General features: G+C 41.4%; 2 protein-coding genes across 17 annotated transcripts in view; both read right to left on the bottom strand.

Moving 5' to 3' along the window:
- Positions 1-1,068: 1,068 nt before the first annotated feature.
- On the bottom strand, positions 1,069-20,090 carry LOC123991399 (ras-related protein Rap-2a-like). The gene is made up of 2 exons (XM_046293332.1): positions 19,083-20,090; positions 1,069-3,799 (listed from the first exon to the last, which is right to left on the bottom strand). Exons 1-2 carry the CDS (start codon positions 19,394-19,396, stop codon positions 3,562-3,564), a joined length of 552 nt encoding a protein of 183 aa, XP_046149288.1. The 5' UTR covers positions 19,397-20,090; the 3' UTR covers positions 1,069-3,561.
- Positions 20,091-20,662: 572 nt separating this feature from the next.
- LOC124043417 (muscleblind-like protein 2a) overlaps positions 20,663-25,531 on the bottom strand; it is a 41,711-nt gene continuing 36,842 nt past the window's right edge. For 14 of the 16 annotated variants that reach the window (XM_046364071.1, XM_046362412.1, XM_046366952.1 and 11 more), the window contains one exon: positions 20,663-24,403. In XM_046364071.1, coding sequence (XP_046220027.1) covers positions 24,389-24,403 — 15 coding nt within the window. In that variant the 3' untranslated portion in view covers positions 20,663-24,388. The remainder of the gene's footprint in view (positions 24,404-25,531) is intronic. The other 2 variants (XR_006841275.1, XR_006830717.1) reach the window with 1 other exon arrangement.

Below are 25,531 nucleotides of genomic sequence, written 5' to 3'. Positions count from 1 at the left end.
AAGGACAGAGGAGTGAGTGTCTCAGGACCCCTAACTGACCTCAACTGGAGGTATCCCTGCATCCTGCCTCATTTGTATCAGTCTGGAGTCTCCCAACCAAACCACAGCATGGCCACGGGCAGTGAAGTCTTAGGGAAGTCTTCATATACAGCGGAGCAGCGACTGGAGGTGGGCACTGACTGTTGACAGGTGTCTCAGAGGGATGAAGATAGCAGGAACATCTCTGGATCTATTACCAGGTGATTCCCTGCATGTCTAACTGCACCAGTGATGCAAGGCAATCTCAATCTCTAAAATTAGACACAAGGCAAACCCAAAGGAGGGAAACTGATACATAGGGGAGTACACCTTTTATCATTTCTTTCATGTGTTTCATTTTCCAAGACACCATTATTCCATGACATTATTGGCTTACTGGAGACAAGCAACATTGGGCCCAGCTAATCAATACAATCATTGGGAACTTGTGTTGAGTAAAGTCTTAGGGTGAAATCTATGTTATTAGACAGATCAAGAGAGATTTAGTGAGGCTCAACATGCAATTGTTTAGTGTTCAGCCTGAAAATGAAACCAAGTCGAGCAGTGTTCAGCATCATTGGTGCAGTCGTTCTTTTCAGAGTACTATTTAGTTTAATCTAATCAGGGCTATATTAAGTAGAATAGAGAAGAGAGGTCACATGGGGCTTGCTAGGGAGCGCTTAACGCAGGTTGATGTTTATTGGGATGAATCTTGTCTTGGAGGCAGAGCGTTTTCCACTAGATGGGACAGCTGCAAAGTCAACATTGATATTATAAACTGGGTGTTTCGAGCCCTGAACACTCCTCCTCTGACAACCGTGGTATTCTACAGGTATGACACAACATTTCTTTTTACTGCTCTAATTACATTGGTAACCAGTTTATAATAGCAATTTGGCACCTCAGGGGGTGTGGTATATAATAATAATAATATATATGCCATTTAGCAGACGCTTTTATCCAAAGCAATTTACAGTCATGTGTGCATACATTCTACGTATGGGTGGTCCCGGGAATCGAACCCACTACGTTACAAGCGCCATGCTCTACCAACTGAGCTACAGAGGACCATGGCTAAGGGCTGTGTCCAGGCACTCCGCAATGCGTCGTGCATAAGAACAGCCCTTAGCAATGGTATATTGGCCATATACCACACCCCCTCGTGCCTTATTGTTAAATATATCATAAATATTAATTAAAACAACAATTTGCTTTTTGGTCTTCATTTAAGGTTAGGCATAAATTCAGATTGTATGACTTTGTGGCTGTGCCAGCTAGTGACTACCATGCAGAGCTGCCTCCAGTACGTGAGTCATCCCAGTAAATACCAACCTGCAAGCTAAACAGTAGTGTGAATTGGGCCCATAGATAAAGTACTCTTCATATTATTATTATTATCATCATCATCATCATCATCATCATCAAGGAACACAAAAACACAAACCCCATATAAACAAAGAAGAAAGTCAAGTTGAATTCATCAAGCATTGTGCACTTGCTGGAGCGTTGGGTTCTTGTCATTCACAAAGTGACTGTGCTATTTAGAACTGGCGGAGGCATTGGAACGGAAACCATTTCCTTCCAGATACATGTCTCTCTCCCAGAACACTTTAGAGAATCCGGCGATGGCGTAGAGGGCCTGTCACTCCAATAAGTAAACATAGAAATAGTGTCATTCACACTGCAATGCGTTGTGTTATTAAACACACTTTTATTGTGCAGGTGCTAAATGGAAGTGTCATTCATCCATTCATTTAGGGAGGGCGAAAGAGTAAATGGTGACATAAAAATGAGATCAAATGAACAATGAAAATGGTAACCCAAGGGAGGTCTGGCTCCCCGTGGCCTACAACCATGTGTCGTTGAGACAGTGTCCGGACCCAGATGTGCATGTGTCTGGTTTCTAAGTTTACACAGCCTATAATAATCTCAAACGATAAAGTCATCTTTTTTTTTGTTTACTAGCCATGCATACAGTTCACAGGAGGTTGGTGGCACGTTAATTGGGGAGGATGTGCTCGTGGTAATGGCTGGAACGGAATCTGTGGAATGATATCAAACACACAGTTTCCAGGTGTTTGATGGCATTCCATTTGCTCCGTTACAGCCATTATTAAAACGCTGTTCTCCCCTCAGCAGCCTCCACTGATACGGTTGACAACAGTTCAGTCAGTGTCTTCATAGGAGCTGGAACTTTCCAGACAAAATATTTACACTACTGTTAAATAACAATTATAATCATCATCATCATTACTGTTACTACTATACATTTGAATACTTAAAGAGGAGTGGGATGTTGAGAAAACGTTGCACCCCATTTCATTGTGATACCCAATCAAAATCAAATTCAATGGAGAGGATGTGGGATGGCACCCATTACTGAAAAGTAAACCGTTTCTAGAGTCTGTAGAGATATTCAAATACTGAACGATGGAGTCCTCCTAGTACCATCTGAATGAAACGGTTAAAATATTCAGCAATATGTCGTCAGAACTTTCTGACACCAAAACAAAAGACAGGATTATGTGACAGACACCTCTGCTACAACCCCTCCAAAAGGGGAAAACAGGAAGCAAGTCTTTTCCACCAGTTTTTACCCCTTCCGCAAAAGAAATGAACGAGAAAATTAAAAAGAGGCTCATTCAAGTCACCTCTTTGATTCTGGCCTAGTGATGAGAACAACACATCTCATTGGATAAAGGTAGGTAGGCTTTCTCTTTTCCTGCACAGAGAAACCTAGTACACAAATCAATTACTCATCCATGTTTCAAACAAGTAGATCTGAGGGATTACCTCCTCTTGAGTCGGTTGCTATCTTCTGCTCTGTCAGTTAAAATGGAGAAAGAAGCTCGATGTGCTGGGAGAAAAACAGGGTCATATCAACAAAACTAAAACGATGTTAAAGAAACATATTAATGATCGCAGAACAGCATAAAGAGTACACATCCTGTTCAGTAATTCCAACAGACGACTCAAGACGGAGAAAACAGAATAACATAAAACGAGTGCACTTTTCTTTAGTCCTGTTTGTTTGTCAATTTCTGTTGAGACAAATCCTTTGAATTCCTAATTTAATTATATTAATTATGAACATATCATTAATTACATCATGACTGATTTTATGCACCGAAGAGTTCAATTCCACCACATTTCTACCATGAGTTTGTTAATCGTCGCTGTTGTTGGTGTAAGTATTGTCCTCCTCTCTGTGAATCATCCTGTATGCAGACTCCCTCTCTCCCCTGGCGTCCCGCTAGGCCCTGGGGCTATGTTCTCTCTCCCCTGGCGTCCCGCTAGGCCCTGGGGCTATGTTCTCTCTCCACTGGCCACTAGCGTCGCCCTAGGCCCTGGGGGTACGTCCTCTCTCCCCTGGTGTCGCCCTAGGGCTATGTCCTCTCTCCCCTGGCGTCGCCCTAGGCCCTGGGGGTACGTCCTCTCTCCCCTGGCGTCGCCCTATGCCCTGGGGGTACGTCCTGTCTCCCCTGGTGTCGCCCTAGGCCCTGGGCTACGTCCTCTCCCCTGGCGTCGCCCTAATCCCTGGGGCTATTGTATATTGCAGGAGGAGCAGCATGGGTCATTCTTGTCTGGCTGGGCGGCGTAGTCCATCTGCCGAACAATCTCGGCAAACAGTTCGTCCACCATGGTTTTGCTCTTGGCCGAGGTCTCCATGAAGGGACAGCCCCACTCCTCGGCCAGAGCCTGGCCCTCGCTGGCCGACACCTCCCTCTCACTCTCCAGGTCCACTTTGTTCCCCACCAGGATCACTGGGACCTTCTCGTACCTGCAGACGACACACACACAAACAGATGCAGAAAATGACCAGAAACCATCATGTGACATGAATACATGGTCAATCACTGTCAAGGCAGATCAGAATGAGATGTGATTTGCTGAGATGTTGAACTAAGATATAGGGGGGCTGACTAGTTTCTCAGCCTTTGTGTTTTCCTGTACCTGACGTCGTCCTCTCTGCACTCTCCTAAATAATCATTTAATAGGAAAAATGAAAGTTTCTCTGCTGCCACATCATGTTGACAATAAATCAATGAAACCATAAATAATTACATTAAATCCGTATGGCACATTATCCTGAAATATATCATCTAAAAGGCCTGACAAATTCAGTTATGAGACGTGTCTTGCTGAGAAAGAAATCTATACCGCCAACATACTATATTCCAATTACTATCAATGACATCTCAAGTACTTAACCAGCCCAGCAGTCAACAGGAAGTGGGTGAAATCACCCACAATCCCCTGGAGGCAGGAAGAGGCCATGTTGGGAAAGTGCTGCCACTGAGGAAATGGGCTACTGGCACGAGTGCCATAAAGACAAGTGTTACATCATATTCCTAATGAAGGACCTTAGGTCTTAATACTAACACTCTCAATAAAGAAACATTTACTGAACATGATTCAAAATGTCCGCATCTTATTGATCAATACAAATACATTGGTTATTATTGACAACATTTCAGTTCATTGGAGACATGTCGGGAGGAGCTGCTGATGTGAATTAAGCAGCTCTATTTTGGACACATCACAAAGAATAAAGGCTATGCTTTTATTCTTCATCTGCAAGTAGCTCTCTCACCGGTTATAATATGAACCAGAACACACCACTATGAACACCACTCTTCTCATGTTATTGAGCACAAACATCCCAGGAGGATCCTGCTCCCAGACACCTTCATTAAACTTTTCAAAGGTTAGCCTCTATGTATGAAATATTAATTCCTCTAAGTGATTTAACACTATTTGACAGAAAAACAATTGTCATTGATTGCTATGGTAACGGGTACACAAGGAAATGCATAGTATTGGAGAGATGGAGAGAATCAGAGACTTTCTTAAGTAGAGGAACGTGAGCTTCTTCTCACGAGGTCCATGGTCTGCAGGTTCCAGTGCTAAATAAGCTTCAACTGGCAAAGAATGAGAAGCTCACTTTGATCTACTCCTGAATATATTATCCAGAATGAACGCTAATTTCTACTTTTCTCATTCTGTGGGCAAGCCAAGAACTACAGGGGTTAAAACAGCAGAGTTCATGGGTCTGTGAGCTACTGTGTGTGGCTGTGACACAGAATACAGTCCGCCACCACACAGCGTTGGAGAACGGCTGGAATACATTAGCCTTTTGAACCCAAAATGTTAAAATAGCTGGAGACAGCATTCCTAACTCCAACAAGTTATTGGAGGCCCCTGATTGGGCAACACTGTTATTCAGGAACATATTTTTGTGGCGACTGTAAAAACATGCAGTCCAACTATACACTCCCTCCCCATGATCACTGAGAGGGCCTAACCATAGTGCTGCTGAGAAGGCCTAACCATAGTGCTGCTGAGAAGGCCTAACCATAGTGCTGCTGAGAAGGTCTAACCATAGTGCTGCTGAGAAGGTCTAACCATAGTGCTGCTGAGAGGGCCTAACCATAGTGCTGCTGAGAAGGCCTAACCATAGTGCTGCTGAGAAGGTCTAACCATAGTGCTGCTGAGAAGGTCTAACCATAGTGCTGCTGAGAAGGTCCAACCATAGTGCTGCTGAGAAGGCCTAACCATAGTGCTGCTGAGAAGGTCTAACCATAGTGCTGCTGAGAAGGCCTAACCATAGTGCTGCTGAGAAGGTCTAACCATAGTGCTGCTGAGAAGGCCTAACCATAGTGCTGCTGAGAAGGTCTAACCATAGTGCTGCTGAGAAGGCCTAACCATAGTGCTGCTGAGAAGGCCTAACCATAGTGCTGCTGAGAAGGTCTAACCATAGTGCTGCTGAGGTCTAACCATAGTGCTACTGAGAAGGTCTAACCATAGTGCTGCTGAGAAGGTCTAACCATAGTGCTGCTGAGGTCTAACCATAGTGCTGCTGAGAAGGCCTAACCATAGTGCTGCTGAGAAAGCCTAACCATAGTGCTGAGGGTGTATAGATTGGAGGTTGTGCCCTTTTAGAGAACCCACAGGGGGCACAGCGTTTAGGGGGGTAATGGCAGTCCCCTCCATGGGTGGGCGTCTCTAATATGAACTGGGCTGTGGTGGCAGCGCCATCTCTACCAGACCCAACTCATATGGAGGCCTGTGGCCGTCGTCACTCATTCATATATCTTTATGTTCATATTCTTTATCCCTTTACACTTGTGTGTATAAGGTAGTAGTTGTGGAATTGTTAGTTAGATTACTCGTTGGTTATTACTGCATTGTCGGAACTAGAAGCACAATCATTTCGCTACACTCGCATTAACATCTGCTAACCATGTGTATGTGACAAATAACATTTGATTTGATTTGACATGACTTCACATACTGCCTCACCACCTCGGATTACAGCCTGCTGTCCAAACCCACTCATTCTTGTGAAGACATGCACTGGACAGACCAGGGAACATGGAGAACAGTGGTATGGAAGCGTGTGTTTATTCTAGAGCGTGTGTGTGTGTGTGTTTCTGTGTTTACGCAGAGGTAAGAGCAAAAGTAACACCATTTGGTAAAGGACTTGAGCCTGGCTCTGAGACTCACTGAGCTCTGATGGAAAATGATTTCAGATGAGATTACAAACACAGCATCTCTCCCTGCTGCTATTGTCACAGCTGTCTGCTTCCCAGCACTCTATACTTCACGGGGAACAACCCCAGATCATTATGGATGATGAGCTAGAGAAGAGCAGCCGGGATGGGAGAAAAGTCAAATGAAAACATATGCATCCATTAAAATACTGACAGATTTCATAGGCTACCTAACGGCAGAACAGCCACTCCACCATGCAGGAGAGCAGAACAGGCAGCACCCAAAAAATATTTATCATCTGGAGAAGGGCTATAAAATATCTGTAATGACAGAGGGGAATCCTGCAATCACAGGAGGAGTGTGAGAACGGCTGCCACGGATACCAAAGCCTCACAGAGACTTCGCACAATGGGCTCTCTGGGCCAGGCGCTGGGTGAAGGAAGGGAGGATGCGGTTGGACACAGAAGGTCCAGGGTCGCTTATACTTATGCCCATATTTGAGGTTGAGCCTGTTGGCTATACATTCTCCACTCTGAAGTCTTGAGCGGTAGTCTTCAACATAGATACACAGGCGAGCATGCAAACACTCCACTCCAACTGTCTGACAGTCTGACTACATGTGGCTAAAGCAAAACACCCAGCTCAGCTCTCCCAAACACCCCTTATTTATAATGCAAGATGCATCAACAGATATAGTCCTGGGCCTAGCTAAGGGAGGCATGGTGGGAGCTGTGTGGTGGTCTCTGGGCCCAGCCGCTGGGTTTATCAGGCCCTAGCTGAGACAAAGCCATCCAGCCTGGCCTACACGGTGAAAGAGGGCCAGCCAGGTCCCTCCACAGTGAGTTTGTCCTGAGTCTTCTGTACCTCAGGCTGGCTGTGTGTCTGTCTCAGTGAGTTCACATTATGGTGCCCAGCTGAGGAGAAGTGGGTCTGACTGGAGTTGACTCAGGTGGTTTTATTGAGATGAATCAGGGCAGGGGCACAAATGAGATCCACCACAGTCCAGGTGAGCAAATTATTTCACTTATGTATCACAATTCCAGTTGGTCAGAAGTTCACATACACTAAGTTGCCTGTGCATTTGAACAGCTTGGAAGATTCCAGAAAATGTCACGGCTTTAGAAGCTTCTGATAGGCTAATTGACATAATTTTAGTCAATTGGAGCTGTACCTGTGGATGTATTTCAAGGCCTACCTTCAAACTCAGTTCCTCTTTCCTTGACATCATGGGAAAATCAAAAGAAATCAGCCAAGACCTCCACAAGTCTGGTTCGTCCTTGGGATCAATTTCCAAACGCCTGAAGGTACCACGTTCATCTGTTCAAACAATAGTACGCAAGTATTAACACCATGGGACCGCACAGCCGTCATACCGCTCAGGAAGAAAACGTGTTCTGTCTCCTAGAGATGAACGTACTTTGGTGCGAAAAGTGCAAATCAATCCCAGAACAGCAGCAAAGAACCTTGTGAAGATGCTGGAGGAAACAGGTACAAAAATATCTATATCCACAGTAAAACGAGTCCTATATTGACACAACCTGAAAGGCCGCTCAGCAAGGAAGAAGCCACTGGTCCAAAACCACCATAAAAAAAGCCAGACTATGGTTTGCAACTGCACATGGGGTCAAAGATTGTACTTTTTGGAGAAATGTCCTCTGGTCTGATGAAGCAAAAATAGAATTGTTTGGCCATCGTTATGTTTGGAGGAAAAAGGGGGAGGCTTGCAAGCCGAAGAACACCATCCCAACTGTGAAGCACGGGGGTGGCAGCATCATGTTGTGGGGGTGCTTTGCTGCAGGAGGGACTGGTGCACTTCACAAAATAGATGGCATCATGAGGTAGGAAAATGATGTGGATATATTGAAGCAACATCAGTCAGAAAGTTAAAGCTTGGGCGCAAATGGGTCTTCCAAATGGACAATGACTCCAAGCATACTTCCAAAGTTGTGGCAAAATGGCTTAAGGACAACAAAGTCAAGGTATTGGAGTAGAGGTCGACCGATTGTGATTTTTCAACGGCGATACCGATTATTGGAGGACCCCCCAAAAAAAGCCGATACCGATTAATCGGCCCATTTTTCTATTTTATTTGTAATAATGACAATTACAACAATACTGAATGAACACTTATTTTAACTTAATATAATACATCATTAAAAATCAATTTAGCCTCAAGTAAATAATGAAACATGTTCAATTTGGTTTAAATAATGCAAAAACAAAGTGTTGGAGAAGAAAGTAAAAGTGCAATATGTGCTATGTAAGAAAGCTAACGTTTCAGTTCCTTGCTCAGAACATGAGAACATATGAAAGCTGGTGGTTCCTTTTACCATGAGTCTTCAATATTCCCAGGTAAGAAGTTTTAGGTTGTAGTTATTATAGGAATTTTAGGACTATTTCCCTCTATACCATGTGTATTTCATTAACCTTTAACTATTGGATGTTCTTATAGGCACTTTAGTATTGCCAGTGTCACAGTATAGCTTCCATCCTTCTCCTCGCTCCTCCCTGGGCTCGAACCAGCAACACAACGACAACAGCCACCATTGAAGCAGCGCTACCCATGCAGAGCAATGGGAACAACTACTAGAAGAGTGACGTTTGAAACGCTATTAGCGCGTGCTAACTAGCAAGCCATTTCACTTCGGTTACACCAGCCTCATCTCGGCTTGAAGTCATAAACAGCGCAATGCTTGACGCACAACGAAGAGCTGCTGGCAAAACACACGAAAATGCTGTTTGAATGAATGTTTTACGCGCCTGTTTATGCCTACCACCGCTCAGTCAGATACTTGTATGCTTGTATGCTCAGTCAGATTATATGCAACACAGGACACGCTAGATAATATCTAGTAATATCATCAACCATGTGTAGTTAACTAGTGATTATGATTGATAGTTTTTCATAAGGTAAGTTTAATGCAAGCTAGCAACTTACCTTGGCTTACTGAATTTGCGTAACAGGCAGTCTCCTTGTGGAGTGCAACGAGAGGCAGGTGGTTAGAGCGTTGGACGAGTTAACTGTAAGGTTGCAAGATTGGATCCCGAGTTGACAAGGTGAAAATCTGTCGTTCTGCCCCTGAACGAGGCAGTTAACCCACCGTTCCTAGGCCATCATTGAAAATAAGAATGTGTTCTTAACTGACTTGCCTAGTTAAATAAAGGTATACATAATTTTTTTTAATTGGCAAATCTGCGCCCAAAAATACAGATTTCCGATTGTTATGAAAACTTGAAATCGGCCCAAATTAATCGGCCATTCAGACTAATCGGTCGACCTCTATATTGGAATGGTCATCACAAAGTCCTGACCCTAATCCTATAGAAAATTTGAAGGCAGAACTGAAAAAGTGTGTGCCAGCAAGGAGACCAACAAACCTGACCCAGTTACAGCTCTGTCAAGAGGAATGGGCCAAAATTCACCCAACTTATTGTGGGAAGCTTGTGGAAGGCAACCTGAAACGTTTGACTCAAGTTAAACAATTTAAAGGCAATGCTACCAAATACTAATTAAGTGTATGTAAACTTCTGACCAACTGGGAATGTGATGAAAGAAATAAAAGCTGAAATAAATAATTCTCTACTATTATTCTGACAATTCACATTCTTAAAATAAAGTGGTGATCCTAACTGAACTAAAACAGGGAATTTTTACTAGGATTAAATATCAGGAATTGTGAAAAACGTAGTTTAAATGTATTTGGTTAAGGTGTATGTAAATTTCTGACTTCAACTGTATATACTGACTGCAGCTCGAAGGCTGATGTGTTGCTTTTCTCAGAAGACAAAAACACACCCACATCGGGGCACCTCACAGTCATGGTCTCTTATTGGAGGTTCAGTGACATTTTTGAATAATTTGCTAAATCAAAGGGGCAGGAAAGAAACCGAACACTTACAAATGACATAACATATCTGAATGAATCAACTTCACCAAATCTGAAATGAATACCGGCTGTGTTTCATTTGAAATGTGTTCTACTTTCCCCACATGCTTGATGAAAATATGGGAGAAGAGGAGTACAGTAGCTAAGATTAGATTGGTCTAATTTCTGGGTTTTATAAATAGAGACTGTGGCTTGGAGTGACACAGTCAGTAGGTTTCACCCTCTCTCCCCTGATCTCTGGTTCCACATAAACATTACAGTGGCACATAAACATTACAGTGGCACACACAACGCCTGAACCTATACACATTATCATAATAATAATGAAGTAAATACAAGTATACATAACCTTCAGTAACTGTAAATTGTCACCAATAAAACGTAGAAATGCAGCAAACACATGACATTTTATCTGGTAACACGTCGTAGGCATACCACTTAATATAAGGATACATAGAAATGTGATTCATTTGTGACATAAAACAACAAAATACAACAACAACAAAAACTTGAGGCTGCATGTTTCTGTTTGTCATTGTTATTTTCTCTCCCGCTTCATCTTCAACAACACCAGTTAAAAGCGTCAAACATTACTGTCTCTCTCAACAACAGTACAATCACTTGTATCGCCACTCCTACTAAACTGCTTGGCTGACAATGCAAACTATGTCATTATTTTCTATTGCCTTGCCCTTTTCGCTTGTGACTGATCTTCAATCATCTCTGAGTAGCTCTGTTTGTGTGACGCTGAAGCCAGGCTTAGAAAAATAGACAAGTAGTTCCCTGCATCAGTTCTTATAAAATGGTCCAACGTGATCTGGGTGAAACAAATGTGTGTGTGGTCTTGACAGGGTTAACATTGACAGGGTTATTGAAATTCACATCAAACCGATGAATCTGTGTGTTTTTTTTTTTAAAACAAGTTGACATGCTATCAAATAGGATATTCCTCCATCTAATCACATGGGTGTTATGGCCACCCCTCAGAGCCTGGTTTCTTCCTAGGTTCCTGCCTTTCTAGAAAGTGTTTCCTGACCACTGTGCTTCTACATCTGCATTGCTTGCTGTTTGGGGCTGGGTTTCTGTATAAGCACTTTGAGACAACTGCTGATGTAAAACAAAGGGCTTTATAAATACTTTTGATTGATTGCTATAGAAATATCCAGCTGGCAGGAGATAATTCATGACATGTTAGTAATGTGAATAAATAATGGTTAATAAAAGTGATCAGCAGTAACAGGCAGCCACTACCATCCTGGGACTTTTACTAATATAATAATATAATATATAATATAATAATAATAATATAATAATAATAATAATAATATAATAATAATATATGCCATTTAGCAGACGCTTTTATCCAAAGCGACTTACAGTCATGTGTGCATACATTCTACGCCCGGGAATTCCCTGGCGTTAACGCCATGCTCTACCAACTGAGCTACAGAAGGACACCCATTTACTAATAGTGTTATTCTCTGTTACAGCATTCAACACAACAAAAACCATATAGCCGTGATCATTTTAACCAATCGACACATGGCAAACTCTCTTGACTTGATTGATATATTCTTCAGTTGTAGATCACTGCGACATAGGGTGAGTCCTGCCTTCAACTAGAAGTGCACTCTGAGAACAACAAAACCTGCTGTGGTCTCATTCTGACCCTGTCACCATAACAACCTAAGTCCTCTGGCTGACAATGGCAAGAAGTACAACATTACCCAGAAGGTAAATCATCCCTGTCCCTCCTCCATTTCCATCTGTGTCACCCGTCAGCTGGTATAACCTGTGCATGGCTTACTGTTGCTGGGGAGTGATGATCCCCCAGCAGGCATGTGGAAGGAACTAATCATCTGGCCCCATGACCTCTGTTAATGGTGCTCTGTGCCACTGACGAGCGCCAAACACTGATACGCGCTGACAGGGCTCGGGACTGGCGCAGCACAAACCAGCGCCTCCGACCTGGCAGGCGGCGGTGACGGCTCCTGTGTGAGACAGTGACAAGGACAGGAGAGGCTAAGTGAACAGCAGGGACAGCTGCATAACCCCCAGTGCAGCGTGGATCCTTGGAGGAGAGACACGGGGCCTCCTTAGCCCCGTGGTCATGAGGAGATGTCAGGACTGCCGGCTGGGCTGTGCAATAATGCCCCACTCTACTTTCACCCCTCTGTACGGTGGGAGGGTGTGGTGACATCCAGCAGTGCCCAGAACGTCTTTTAATATATTTTAATATATATACAGACTGATTACTCCAGCGCTTCCCAAAGTTGGTCCTCAGGAACCCCAAAAGGGTGCACTGTTGATTTTTGTCCTAATACTACACAGCCGATTCAAATGATAAAAGCTTGATGATTAGTTGATTACTTAAATCAGCTGTGTAGTGGTAGGGCAAAAACCAACAGTGCACCCCTTGGAGTCCTGGAGGACAGAGTTTAAGAAAAAGCTAGATGACTAGGAATCATTCGACTACACTATTTGACAGCCTACTCTTCCAATACAATATGATGGTAAATTAATTGGCTAATGATTCAGACAAGAGGTTGAGTCATTTCCTGATCTTCTACGAGGATCAGAATGTAATCAGTGTTTCCATGTGCAGTCATTTAGCTGTTCGCTCGGCGCCAAGGCAAAATCCTTGCCGCAAAATATGGAACATGAAAATATTTCTGCTGAGTTTCACTCTCCCCACATGAGAATTCGAGAAGTTGCCAAGTTTACTATCCCTGGAAAGCTCGCACGAAAATGGCTAAGTAGGCCTAACCGGATAAATAAAAAGGTTACGAATAGAGAATAGGCTACAACGACACCGTGAAATCCCCAGTTTGGAAGGACAACACGGTAGATGGTTACACAGCCTGCACGAAGTGCTAGTACAGTCCACGTGTACTTTTCCTCTGCAAATTAATAGAATAATATGACAACCCCATAGTAGAGTAGTTTATCTATTTACCTAGTCGGCTTGTTGTGTGTTCTATGCAAGATAAATTGCAAGTGCTATCGGGAGAAAATTCACAGAATATAATACTGGCTGCATTTATTCAGGAGGCTGCTCAAGCTGTTACCATCTGCAGTGGTTTACACTTTATACAGCCTAAGGTCTAATTAACTAAATTAATGCAATCATTTACTGATAATTAACTGAAGTATCGAAAACAAATAGGTCTAACTGGATGTCATAAGGTGAACGCACCAATTTGTAAGTCGCTCTGGATAAGAGCGTCTGCTAAATGACTTAAATGTAAATGTAACTGCTTGCACTTCGTGCAGGCTGTGTAACCATCTACCGTGTTGTCCTTCCAAACTGGGGATTTCAGTGTCGTTCCTCGGTGCCTATTCTCTATTCCTAACCTTTTTATTTATCCGGTTAGGCCTAAAATAGCCATTTTCATGTGAGCTTTCTCACGTGGGGAGAGTGAACCTCAAATCTGCGCGTTGACAAGTTAAGCACATTTTCACCACACAAATAAGGGAAAATTCCCTGCTCCAGACTCAATGCGTGGGTGGCAGGTAGCCTTGTCTGCCCAGCGGATAGAGCCTTGGGCCAGGAACTGAAAGGTTGATTAGAATCCCCGAGCTGACTAGGTGAAACATCGGTCGATGTTCCCTTGAGCAAGGCACCTAAATCCTAATTGCTCCTGGTAAATCGCTCTGGATAAGAGCAGAGCGTCTGCTTAAAAAAACAAAAAAATGCTAATGTAACACAACAAGCACCTAGGTTTTATAAAATGTGTATTATCTTGATTTACAATGTTCCCAACCGGTGTATGTAATTGTTCTGAACAGCGAGCAGACCCACGGCTTGAAAGAATGTTTTCATTCTACCCGCCAGATTATGTTTTGGGACTCACCTGCAGGGAATTGTGGGTATGTGACACAATGCAGGACTTACATGTAGATTCAGCCTATTTATTTATAGCCACTATGCTGCATCCATTAGGCTACAGGTGATAACGAATACTGCTAATAGCATAGCCTACCTGATAATGTGGAACAAAATGTACAAATCATTTAAACAAATCATTTCTGCAATATGTAATTTTGCTCATTTCTGGAGGTGGAAATTATATTTTAGATGGTGTCAGTATGATTGTACTTTCATCCATTCTGTCGTAGAATGTAATTGTATGTCACTAAACAAAGTGGACAGTCAACACCAGCTGTGGATATGATGCTCATCTTTGAGGTGGTGCCGTCATCCGAGGCAACCATGGAAACAGCTTAGGGGTCATGGTCTGGACGCCCCAGCACGGAGAATCCCCAATGTAACCTCTACTGTGTAAACATTCACTGTAAACACACTGTTCAACTCCAGAGAACATGGTTCCCATGCTCTTCTCTTCAAACAAACACTGTTTCACTGCTTAAGACGGGAGAGAGCTGCATGTTAGACAAGGGTCACCACAATCTCAGCGATACACTATCCCACCAAACCTAAAGATTCAGATCAACTTTATTATCCCACCAGGGGGAAATTAATTCGGTCATGTGCTTAAAAAGACAGTACATAAAACATGAAAACACAGAAACTACACAAAATAATGAATTCAAAGTGCTATAGCTACACATGTACAGTGAAAGTGCAATATGCTGTATACTCGAGGGACCAACAGACTATCTATCTGTTTTAATTATATTTTGTCTGGCTGCTGCTGTGACTGAATTTTGAGTGAAGGGGATGATTACTGTCCTGTAAAATTCTTTCAAGTTTTAAGAAGATGAGTTGTGTGTACAGGTAGCTGGCTGATTCTTGATCTGTACCAATGATCCTTCCTGCAGGCTTAATCAAGCTTAATGAAGCTTGACTTGGTCTTGCACTCACATGTTCCCGAACACGCATATCAGATCAATGGACAGCACTCAGCAGGACAGATTTATAGAACATTTGTCAAATATGGCGATCAACATGTAAATGGTTCAGTTTGCATGACAAAAATAACATTCTATGTTGCAATTTCTTTATCTTTGCAAAGTCACAGTCATTGATTTTCAGTTTGTCTATTTCGATTCCCATGTACTTATATGTGGTCACTCTATCGACTGATTCCCCATTGATCTTCGCGGGGATAGTGGAGTTTTGTTCCTTCTCAAATCCATATCCATCTCTTTTCTTTCCTTAATGTTTATTTCAAGAAAGTTATCTGCACATCACTGGAGGAATTTTGCCGTTTCTCTGTCAAAACCTTGAAGAGAGGCTTGGTCTGGGTGGAGGAAACGTTTCTCTGTCAAAACCTTGAAGAGAGGCTCTGTCTGTGTGGAGGAAACGTTTCTCTGTGTGGAGGTAACCCACAACAGCGGTGTCATCTGCATATTTACAAAATGTGTGAAAGTACGGCAACCTTGAGGGGCTCCTGTATTCACCGTTCTAGATGTAGAGATGGCGGAGTTAAACTTCACTTGTTGAGTACAGTTGGCAAGGAAACTATTCATCCACTTGATCGGTAGAGAGTTGACACCCAAATTCACAAGCTTATCCACCAGTAGGTGGGGTTGGATGGTGTTGAACGCGCTACTGAAGTCAATGAATATCATTTTCACTAGGCTATTTACCTTTTCTAAATGTTGGAAAATATTGACCAGCATGACCACTAACGCATCATCAACACCCCTGGAGGCACAGTAGGCCAATTTTTATGAGTCTAATTGGAATGAAAAAGTCCAATTGGAATTGAATGTCCAGACAGCATTAATTTTAGAATTATTTTTTTCACTACATTTCATAAGTACAGATGTCACGGCTGCAGGGCGCAAACACATAGGACATAGGATGATCTGCAAAACAGAAATACTGTATGTCCTCGCTACACTTTACTGTTGTTATCCCTGTGTAATAACACTACAATTACCCCAGTAACAACATTGTGTTACCATTTTGTAGTTGCTTAACAGAGTAGAACAGAGGTGTTACATAATTTAAGGTAATTACAAAGTCGTAACATGTTGTCGATACATGTATGATTATGGGCAACTGTCATGCAAAGGGTTGGTTTATTGTCCATAAATGGGCATTGCCTTTGTTCCTGTGGGGCTGTGATGGGGTATTGGTGTGTCTTACAGTGGGATAATAAGTAGCCTGGATGCCTTAGGAAAGTGCAACCAGACTTGAGGAGAGACTCTGAGACAGTCCTTGGGTGTGTGTCTGACTCCACAAACTGCTGGCCCACACCTGATGCACGCACACACGCACACTAGGGGATGATTCCCAGCCCGCCAGCCAGGCAGCCTCCCTCCCCTCACATATCTCTCCATGTACTCACCTCTTTATGGGGGAAACATGCTGACCACATTCTTTCATCTAGTCAGGACAGGAATTGATGTGAATGGGTTTTAAACGTAATTCAAACTCAGCGCGATCGTGAGCTTACTGAAAACAAACAAACGCCAAGATATCCAGGATATCTAACTCATAATAAATTGGTCATGGCAATTCTGACAGTAAATATTGGAGAAGGCAATTTCAGCTCCAGATAATGATGTTTTGGAGAAATCAGATTACTTGAGACCACGTTGTTCATATGCAAAGACTGGGGGGACTGTAAACATGCCATTGGAAGAGTGCAAATGAAAAGTTGAGGAGTAATTTAGTAGTTGTGTGTTGTTAATCTAGTTCTCCATTGAGAGGCTTCTCGTGGGCAGAGAGTCTCGTCTCTTTGTAGCTCATCAGACTCCTCCATTGAGAGGCTTCTCGTGGGCAGAGAGTCTCATGTCTTTGTAGCTCATAAGATCTTCCATTGAGAGGCTTCTCGGTGGTCAGAGAGCCTCATGTCTTTGTAGCTCATCAGTATCTTCCATTGAGATGCTTCTCGGTGGGCAGAGAGTCTCATGTCTTTGTAGCTCATCAGACTCCTCCATTGAGAGGCTTCTCGGTGGGCAGAGAGCCTCATCTCTTTGTAGCTCATCAGTATCTTCCATTGAGAGGCTTCTCGGTGGGCAGAGAGTCTCGTCTCTTTGTAGCTCATCAGACTCCTCCATTGAGAGGCTTCTCAGTGGGTAGAGAGCCTCATCTCTTTGTAGCTCATCAGTATCTTCCATTGAGAGGCTTCTCGGTGGGCAGAGAGTCTCGTCTCTTTGTAGCTCATCAGACTCCTCCATTGAGAGGCTTCTCGGTGGGCAGAGAGACTCGTCTCTTTGTAGCTCATCAGTATCTTCCATTGAGATGCTTCTCGGTGGGCAGAGAGTCTCGTCTCTTTGTAGCTCATCAGAGTCCCTCCGTTCACCCTGTCAGATACACTGACACCTACAATGAGTGATGCACCCAGCGCCACAGTTCAGTGCAGGCTGAATCCCCACTTCACACCAACTCTAGAAGAGGGAAACACCAACATGTGAATGTAGCCCAGGTTTGACGATACTATGGCATTCATATGGTGAGTGCATTTGTATAAGGTTTTAACCAGGTCTTGAGAGTGGATGACTCATTTCTTGTGTGACTGTAAGTCTGCCCCAAATTAGGCCACTGCACACTCTGCCTTTGTGAATTACTTTGCTAAGCTAAGGGATAACCAAGTCGTCTTTATAGCATGTGTCATTATTATAGCATGATTATAAACATGTAAGGACAATGTAAGGACAATGCATGCGGACACTAAAGATGGCCTGGCGCACCCATATAATGACAGTGCTGATCAGTGCTTTTCACACGCATGTGTTCTGCCTGTTCTGTTTCGTTCCTTCCAAACAGATTGCGACACTAATTAAAAACATAACTTCCTCTCTTCAGAAACAGGCCCAGTGTGATCCTCCAAACGTTGTGACTCTTGCCATTTTGAGGGTCTGCTAGAATCAGGCCTCTGTCTCTCTCTCTCTGCAGAGCCACTGGAGCTGTGACTCCTGGGTATTCCAACTGTCTATTTCACTGGGGTTGCAGCATCCAGGCTCATCCAGCATACAGAGCAGAGCTGCATTTGAGGTAGCCAGTCAGACAGACAGACACTATCTCCACTGTAATAAGTGCAGGGGAAACTGGTCTCAGATCTACTGATGGCCAGGGCCTGGTGTGGTTCAGTAGTACAGTAAAGTCTAACAGAGGAGAAATAACAGCATGGCCTTACTAAAATGGCTATAGAGCTATAGGGGAGAAATATAGAAGATGCACAAACATATGCCTCCTACCATACAAAATAAGACACAGACATGTCGTAAAAACTATGCTAAATAGGCTATATCGTGTATATGGTTGAAGAACCCAGTTGAACTGCCTTCAGAGAGATAGATAGGCTAGTGGTGATGATACAGCACCACTTGAAGAGATTACCCAGCGGGCACATACTGGTTGAAATAACGCTGTTTCCGCATCATTTCAATGAAATTACATTGAACCAACGTAGAATAGACGTTCAATTGACGTCTGTGATCAATGGGTTTGCAGTAGTAGGCTATAACATGCTTCAATAGGACAGAGTAGGCAGTGGTTCTGCGTGTTGTATCATAACAGGCCACATCCTCAAAAGTAGTGTCATTTTTGTGTCTACTCTGCACAAAGGTGCGCCTTCATAGATTGTGTAGTACCATTTGAGATATTAATTATGTTTTCTGTCAATGTGACAGATGAGTTGTCGGCTATCAGTGGGAAAATGCAACCAGGCATTATCATTCATTTACATCTATGCATGTTTACAATGAGAAATAGGCCTCCTGTAGGCCTTCCATAATACATGAATATGATCCAAAACCACCCACCTTTTCACTCTGATGATCTGGTCCCTCATGGGTTTGATGTCTTGGAAGCTCTGCTGGTTGACAAGACTGTATACAAGTATGAAGCCTTGGCCATTTTTGATGTAAAGGTCCCGCATGGATGCGAACTGTTCAGTACCAGCAGTGTCAAGAATCTCCAGAACAGAGGGTGAGGAATCCACCTCGATTTCTTTGCGGTAAAAATCCTCTATGGTCGGGTCGTATTTCTCAATAAAAGTCCCGGTGACAAACTGAACAGTGAGGGCGGATTTCCCGACCCCACCGCTGCCAAGGACCACCACTTTGTACTCGCGCATTGCTCCCTTGTTAGTTGATGATTTCAAGAGATTGTCGAAAGCTATCCCCGCGCAAATAACATTTATTCGTGTTGCATTTTGAACGGATATAAAAAAAAAATATTGCCTTCCTTACTACCGTTCAGCAATGGCAAATACAAAAGCAGAACACAAAGCCTTGCTGACCGAAGATGGATTTCATTGTAGAAATTCCCCCAGGCAACTTCAAAATGTGCATTACAAGCTATCAAAACGCGGGACAATGTGAAACGTGTGGTTTTTCATATTCATATACATCATAAAAACAAAACTTGCTTCAGCGAAGACATTGGTGAAAAAACAGGACGGTTCCTGATGATGAATTCTGAAAGAAGACTGGCGCGTATTAACTCAACTGTTGATAAATAAATCCTATTTTAAAAGTTAATAATACAAGCGTTCTTCTTTGATTATTTTCACCACCTCTTCCCGTTCCTTATGCGCTCACCAATACAATCCTGGCCGCCATACTCTCGGGTGGAGACCCACCGCCGCCGCGTAACCAACCCGTCCTCTCTCGGCTTCCGTACCATCGAAAAGGAGACGGGTCTTCGCCACTAGAAAGATGTACCAAGAACCCAATGGCTACCTTTATTTGCTGTAAACCTCACTCATGACTATCTGAATGCCATACGGAAACGGCCAGTAAAATTCAAGGGCTGGATTTCCGTTAATGTGTTCAATTTCTCATCATTCGGTAGCCAAGTGACATCCTCGGGGCGCTCATCCAATCACAGAAGTAGCTTGAGGATGTGTATCCAAGACAAGGAATGTGCGCCTGGATGCTGTTGCGATGGTAACGCTACCAGCCGTGTACATGCGTCAAAAAAGTAACTGTCTTTCAGACAAACATCAGTTCAATGTGAAGGTGGAAGCTAGCAAAATACCATCTTGGACTAGACTGTATAGAGGACTATAAATAACTAGACAGCAGGATGTGGATGCATTTGGATAAGTCAAATGTCTTTGCAATATCTGCAAAGTTGTGTTATCAGATGCAGATGTGCATAGACAGACTATTCGATACAAATAGCAACAATTTAGCATATTCATCCAAAAATACCTAATAATTCATGTTTTTTTTGTCATAGGAAATGGGATAAGACTAAACCTAACCTAACAATTCCTGAGATGGAGCATTTCATTATTTGGGACTTGTGAAATAATGTCCTCTGCCGATTTAAAATACCCCATATAAATATGCTTATTATTTCCTATGTGAATCACCAAAACAAAGGAATCAGAAACTTGGCTTTTACTTAAACTTTTATTTTTTAACATTAGATTTTACACAATTTTGCATTTACCAAAACTACTGTATAACATAAATGAGCACAAATAAAACATTTAAAATTGCCACGTGAACAGATTCAAAATTAGTAAGGGTTTGTCCCCTCTGTTCTAGAGTACGGCACTACAGATGGAACCATATGTGAACCAGCACAGCAGTTTAAACATAACCCTGCAGTAACTGTAGCAGCACCATTTAGAATGGCACCTGTCAGTTCTCATCATCAAGCTGTTCTCAGTGAAATATTTAACTGCACTCTTTACAATCTACCATTTTGACCTCAAAATGAAAATGTACTGTAGTGAGAATTAAAACAGCACATTTCACAAATTGCAATAGACTAATTACAATCCTTATATTTCATGAGTCCTAACGCATAACAACTTAAGAACAATACATCAAAAGGCAAGGCAAAGATCACTAATAAGCTAGTCTGCTCAGATCGGTTTACCAACTGTTCACAAAGTGCTAAGGAATCCTGTTACTATTGGGTCAGTAAAAGTGAACACAATTTGACTGTCCAACTCTTTTGATTGGGTGATCTAAAAATCTCAACTGACTTTCAGGTGCAGATTTAACTAGCTATAACAACATTCAAAACATTTAGCAAAAATCAAGTTGAAATTAAAACACTGAAAGAAACATTTTCAATAAAAACATTGTTTCTTGTAAAAGACGCCTTAAGTCAACATTTGACATAATTTAGGAGAATCACTGCCACATTAGCCATACCCAAGACTATATGTTTAACTCAAAGCACTTTTGTTTTCCCTTGTCTGTATGAGTCCAGGGACACTTTTTATCTGGTGGAATAGAAAGATTAGAGCATGTATTAATTGGTATGTATGTAAATATTGGGTTGGCTGTCAAATGCAAAATGAATATTTTGTGATACCAAGGCAACATGATACTGAAAATATTTTTTTTGCCATAACATAGGAAATGTTCAGATTCCGGCAATACAATCTAGTGTGTTGCAGTGCTCTAGAAAAGCATAACAATTACATAATTTCCAAAAATACAGAGTTCCGTAATTGCAACTTTAGGAGGAAAATTAATATAGTTATGAAATTATACTGTACTACAATGAAAAGTACATGAACTTAAATGTTTGTTTTTTTTGGTAGACTGTGACCTATACAATAAACAGTTTTTATACATAATAAAAGCAATTCTACAACCTTGCTCGTACTGCAGTGTGTTGTCCTGTATAAGTGACAAGGCAGTGACAAGGACGAGATGTGGAAGCTTGCCATTGGTAGCTCCAACATTCCATTCCTGATCACAGATGGTTTTTCATAGGCTAACGTGACAGGACAGGTCCTTTGAGGAACCACCAGCAGAGCAAAGCTCAGCTTAATAAATTACATTCACTTTAAAATAGAATACAACATTAGTTATTGAACAATGTTAAACAAAAAAAAACTAAGTATATTCCATTTATTTCCATCAAACGTTACATAAAAATGAACTTTTCTGAAAATGTTAAATGAAAAAAAGTGATGGAAAAAGACAAAGATGGTGAGGACATGAGTGAAGGAGTCTCACTGTTGATTGTCTGAATTGATCAAACATCATGGAAAAAAAATCTCCTTGATACTGATGAGATTTTTTATTTTTTTCTTCAAATTTCTACTGACAGATTTCAATCACACACAAAATGAAAAGGGGAGAATGAAAGACTGGGTAACATTTCGAGTTTGCACCTGTGTGAATTTTTTAACTGTTATTTCAAGAGCAAATAAAACATACAAGTTTGAGCAAAAAGGTAAAATAATGGTACGTGTAGATAAATTGTAAATAGTTCAATATTTTTTTACTTTATTTTCATCTTTTATATCCTTCTGTAAATAACTGGCTTCATTAGTCTTTTATACCCTACTGTAAATAACATGTATAGACTTTGCACTGGTGGATAAATCTGTCTTCTGTTTGTAAGTGCTAGTTTTATAGACCAGTTTGTAAATACAATGAAGCTTTGACAATAACATATGTAGAGTTATAGGAGTTTCATTACATTTGTAATGTGACCACGTCCTACCACTAAAACATGTATTGTGATGCACTCTACTTGAAAGATGTTAGACTATGATATCAATGCAGTAAACGTGAGGATATGATAAAGACAGCTGTATAAAGAGAAGAATGAGTTACCAACATAGAATTAAGAATTACGATACATATCTGGGTTTTCTAACCTCCAATCACTTTTTTTTTAGTCGCAAAAAAAAAAAAAACGTTCAACTCATTAAGAATGAAGCTAAACCATGTTACATAATGAACCGTCACTGAACATCATGCCAAAGCAGTCATGTTCAGATCTGTCAGATATTGACATTTAAAAAAAATATTTAAAAAATACAAATTAAAAGTCAATGATCAATGAAAAGTTAAAGCAGTAAAAACTAACCCGATGTACAAAGAGTACCAATGCACTAAATTCACATCACACAAAACAGGTGTTCATTTTCTTCCAGAAGTGATTATTGTGAGAGTGTGGAGTGTTTTGAGAAATTGTGAGGGTTTTCTATTTAATTTGGAATATTTTCATTTTCTTCCACACAGCCTTTTTGAAGATGCATGTTATATACACATTACTTTAGGCACTTCTACAGTTAAAATAAGACCGGATTAACAAGTGACCTCCCGTCATGTGTAAGTCAGCCTTTTTAACAAAAATCACCACATGTACTGTACCTTTCTTTTGAAGTCTTATCATTCTGTTCCCTCTTTAATGTCTGTGGCCTCAGAGTATAACCACCTAACCCTTTAAAATGTCTAATAGCTCACCAAACTCTTACTCAGACTTTCAAATCCTCTAAGGTGGCTTATTTTCAGCCCACCAATCACTCTGCTAGGTCATTGGCACATCTGGTATTTCTTGGATGAATGCTAAAATACTCAAGGCCCAATAGACATAACGCAAACAGTGCAACGCAAACAGACACTTGGAACCAGTGATCGCTAGATTCATTATCAATTCTGGAATTAGTGGCTGATTATATCACTGCCATTTGGCCACCATAAGGTAGAAGAATGAAATGTTCTGCTATTATCATGTCTTATTCCTTCATCATAAAGGGACCAAGGCACACCGGGAGGGGGAGCAGTGATCCTATACTCAGAGAACAACCATTGGATAAACAACAACAGACTATCCATCCTTTACAAGAACAAGAAGAGCACTCCTTCCAGCCTGATGCACAGGCCAAGTGTACATTTGTATATGGGGTAAAAACAAGAGAGCTTTTCAATGGTCTGTTTTAAATAAAAGGAATCAAACACTTAATATGCACAATCAATTCTGCAAAAAATAAAAAAAAAGTTAGATTTGGGTGAGTTGTGTAGTTTTAGCAAAACATTAAAAAGGTCATAAAAGTAATTGTTGAATACCTTTACAATTACATTTTCAGAATCCCCAATCATGTGTGTATACATATAATAAAATCATACATTTACATATCAGTAATGGTAGTAGTCCTAGCAACACTGGTATATCATCTGTGTATATATATATATATATATATATTTTTTACCATAGCTCAATGTTATACATTGCCTCTAATCTTCTTCTCAGCATGCAGGTTGCTGTAGTTCTCTTGTGGAGCAAATGTAGTATTTACAGAAGGGCTGTTTGGGACCTCTAAGGGCAGCGTCTTGACACTCTGTTCCTTTCCTGTTAGTTACTTGAGGATGATCTGTTTTAGGAGCAGAGATTGAGACATCACGTTACTCAATTGGTGGCATTCACAATCAACATGACTGATTGCCCTTAGGTCCAAGTAACAGTGCCAGTAAGTTTTTTGGAAGACAAAAACAGTACTGATGCAGCTCTGTACAAGATTCATGGTAGGAAATTATGAAAGAAAAGGGTTCTTATCTGCAGAAGTAGAACAGTAGCGAAAAACTGTGACCAGTATAATCAAACAATGCTGACAAAAAACAAAGAAAACCATGGGTAAGATATACATTTAAATCCTGTATGTAAAACAAACATAATTCAGTTGAGTTAAGACATCTTTCAGATCAGATTCAGAGCTGAGGCAGTAGTCTACATACCCAGGTTATTGTAATAACATTGAAAATAAAAAAATAACAAAATCGACAACAACAGCGCAAACTAAAATGTTGCAAATCTCAACAAAAAATAATTGAAATCAGAGAAAGTTGATTTTTTTTATTTTAAATAGCCTAGCTAGAGATTTTTTGGAATATTTATTTTATTTAACCAGGCAAGTCAGTTAAAGAACAAAACTCTTATTTACAATGACGGCCTATCCCGGATGACTCTGGCCCAATTGTGCGCCACCCTATGGGACTCCCAATCACAGCCGGATGTGATGCAGCCTGGATTCGAACCAGATTTTTACCCATTTTTTTCAGATTTTGGTTCTCCAAGTCAGACCTTTTTATTTTTTCTATTTATTTTTTAAACAACAAAATGGTATATTCTAAGTCCATACAATGCTTAAACCACATCAGGAGACCACTTTTGAGGTCTGGGAGAAGGAAAAAAAAATAAAAGAAATGTTGATTGCTGAGAGTAGTTCCCCTTTAATTGAAGTGTGCAGGCACCTAGCACTACTGTTTGATTAGCAGTGTTTCTCTAGCACATGATGGAGTTTGCGAAATGTATTTATACATCATATACCTCCACTACACTACTTTGATACGTATCAGTGGGGATTAAGAAGTGAGTATTTTTTATTTAACTAGGCAAGTCAGTTAAGAACAAATTCTTATTTTCAATGACAGCCTAGGAACAGTGGGTTAACTGCCTGTTCAGGAGCAGAATGACAGATTTGTACCTTGTCAGCTCGGGATAT

This window comes from Oncorhynchus gorbuscha, linkage group LG01, assembly GCF_021184085.1.
Source record: "Oncorhynchus gorbuscha isolate QuinsamMale2020 ecotype Even-year linkage group LG01, OgorEven_v1.0, whole genome shotgun sequence".
In the NCBI taxonomy this organism is placed as follows: Eukaryota; Metazoa; Chordata; class Actinopteri; order Salmoniformes; family Salmonidae; genus Oncorhynchus; species Oncorhynchus gorbuscha.
Note: the sequence above shows the minus strand (reverse complement) of the source record. Positions and strands in the feature narration are given on the sequence as shown.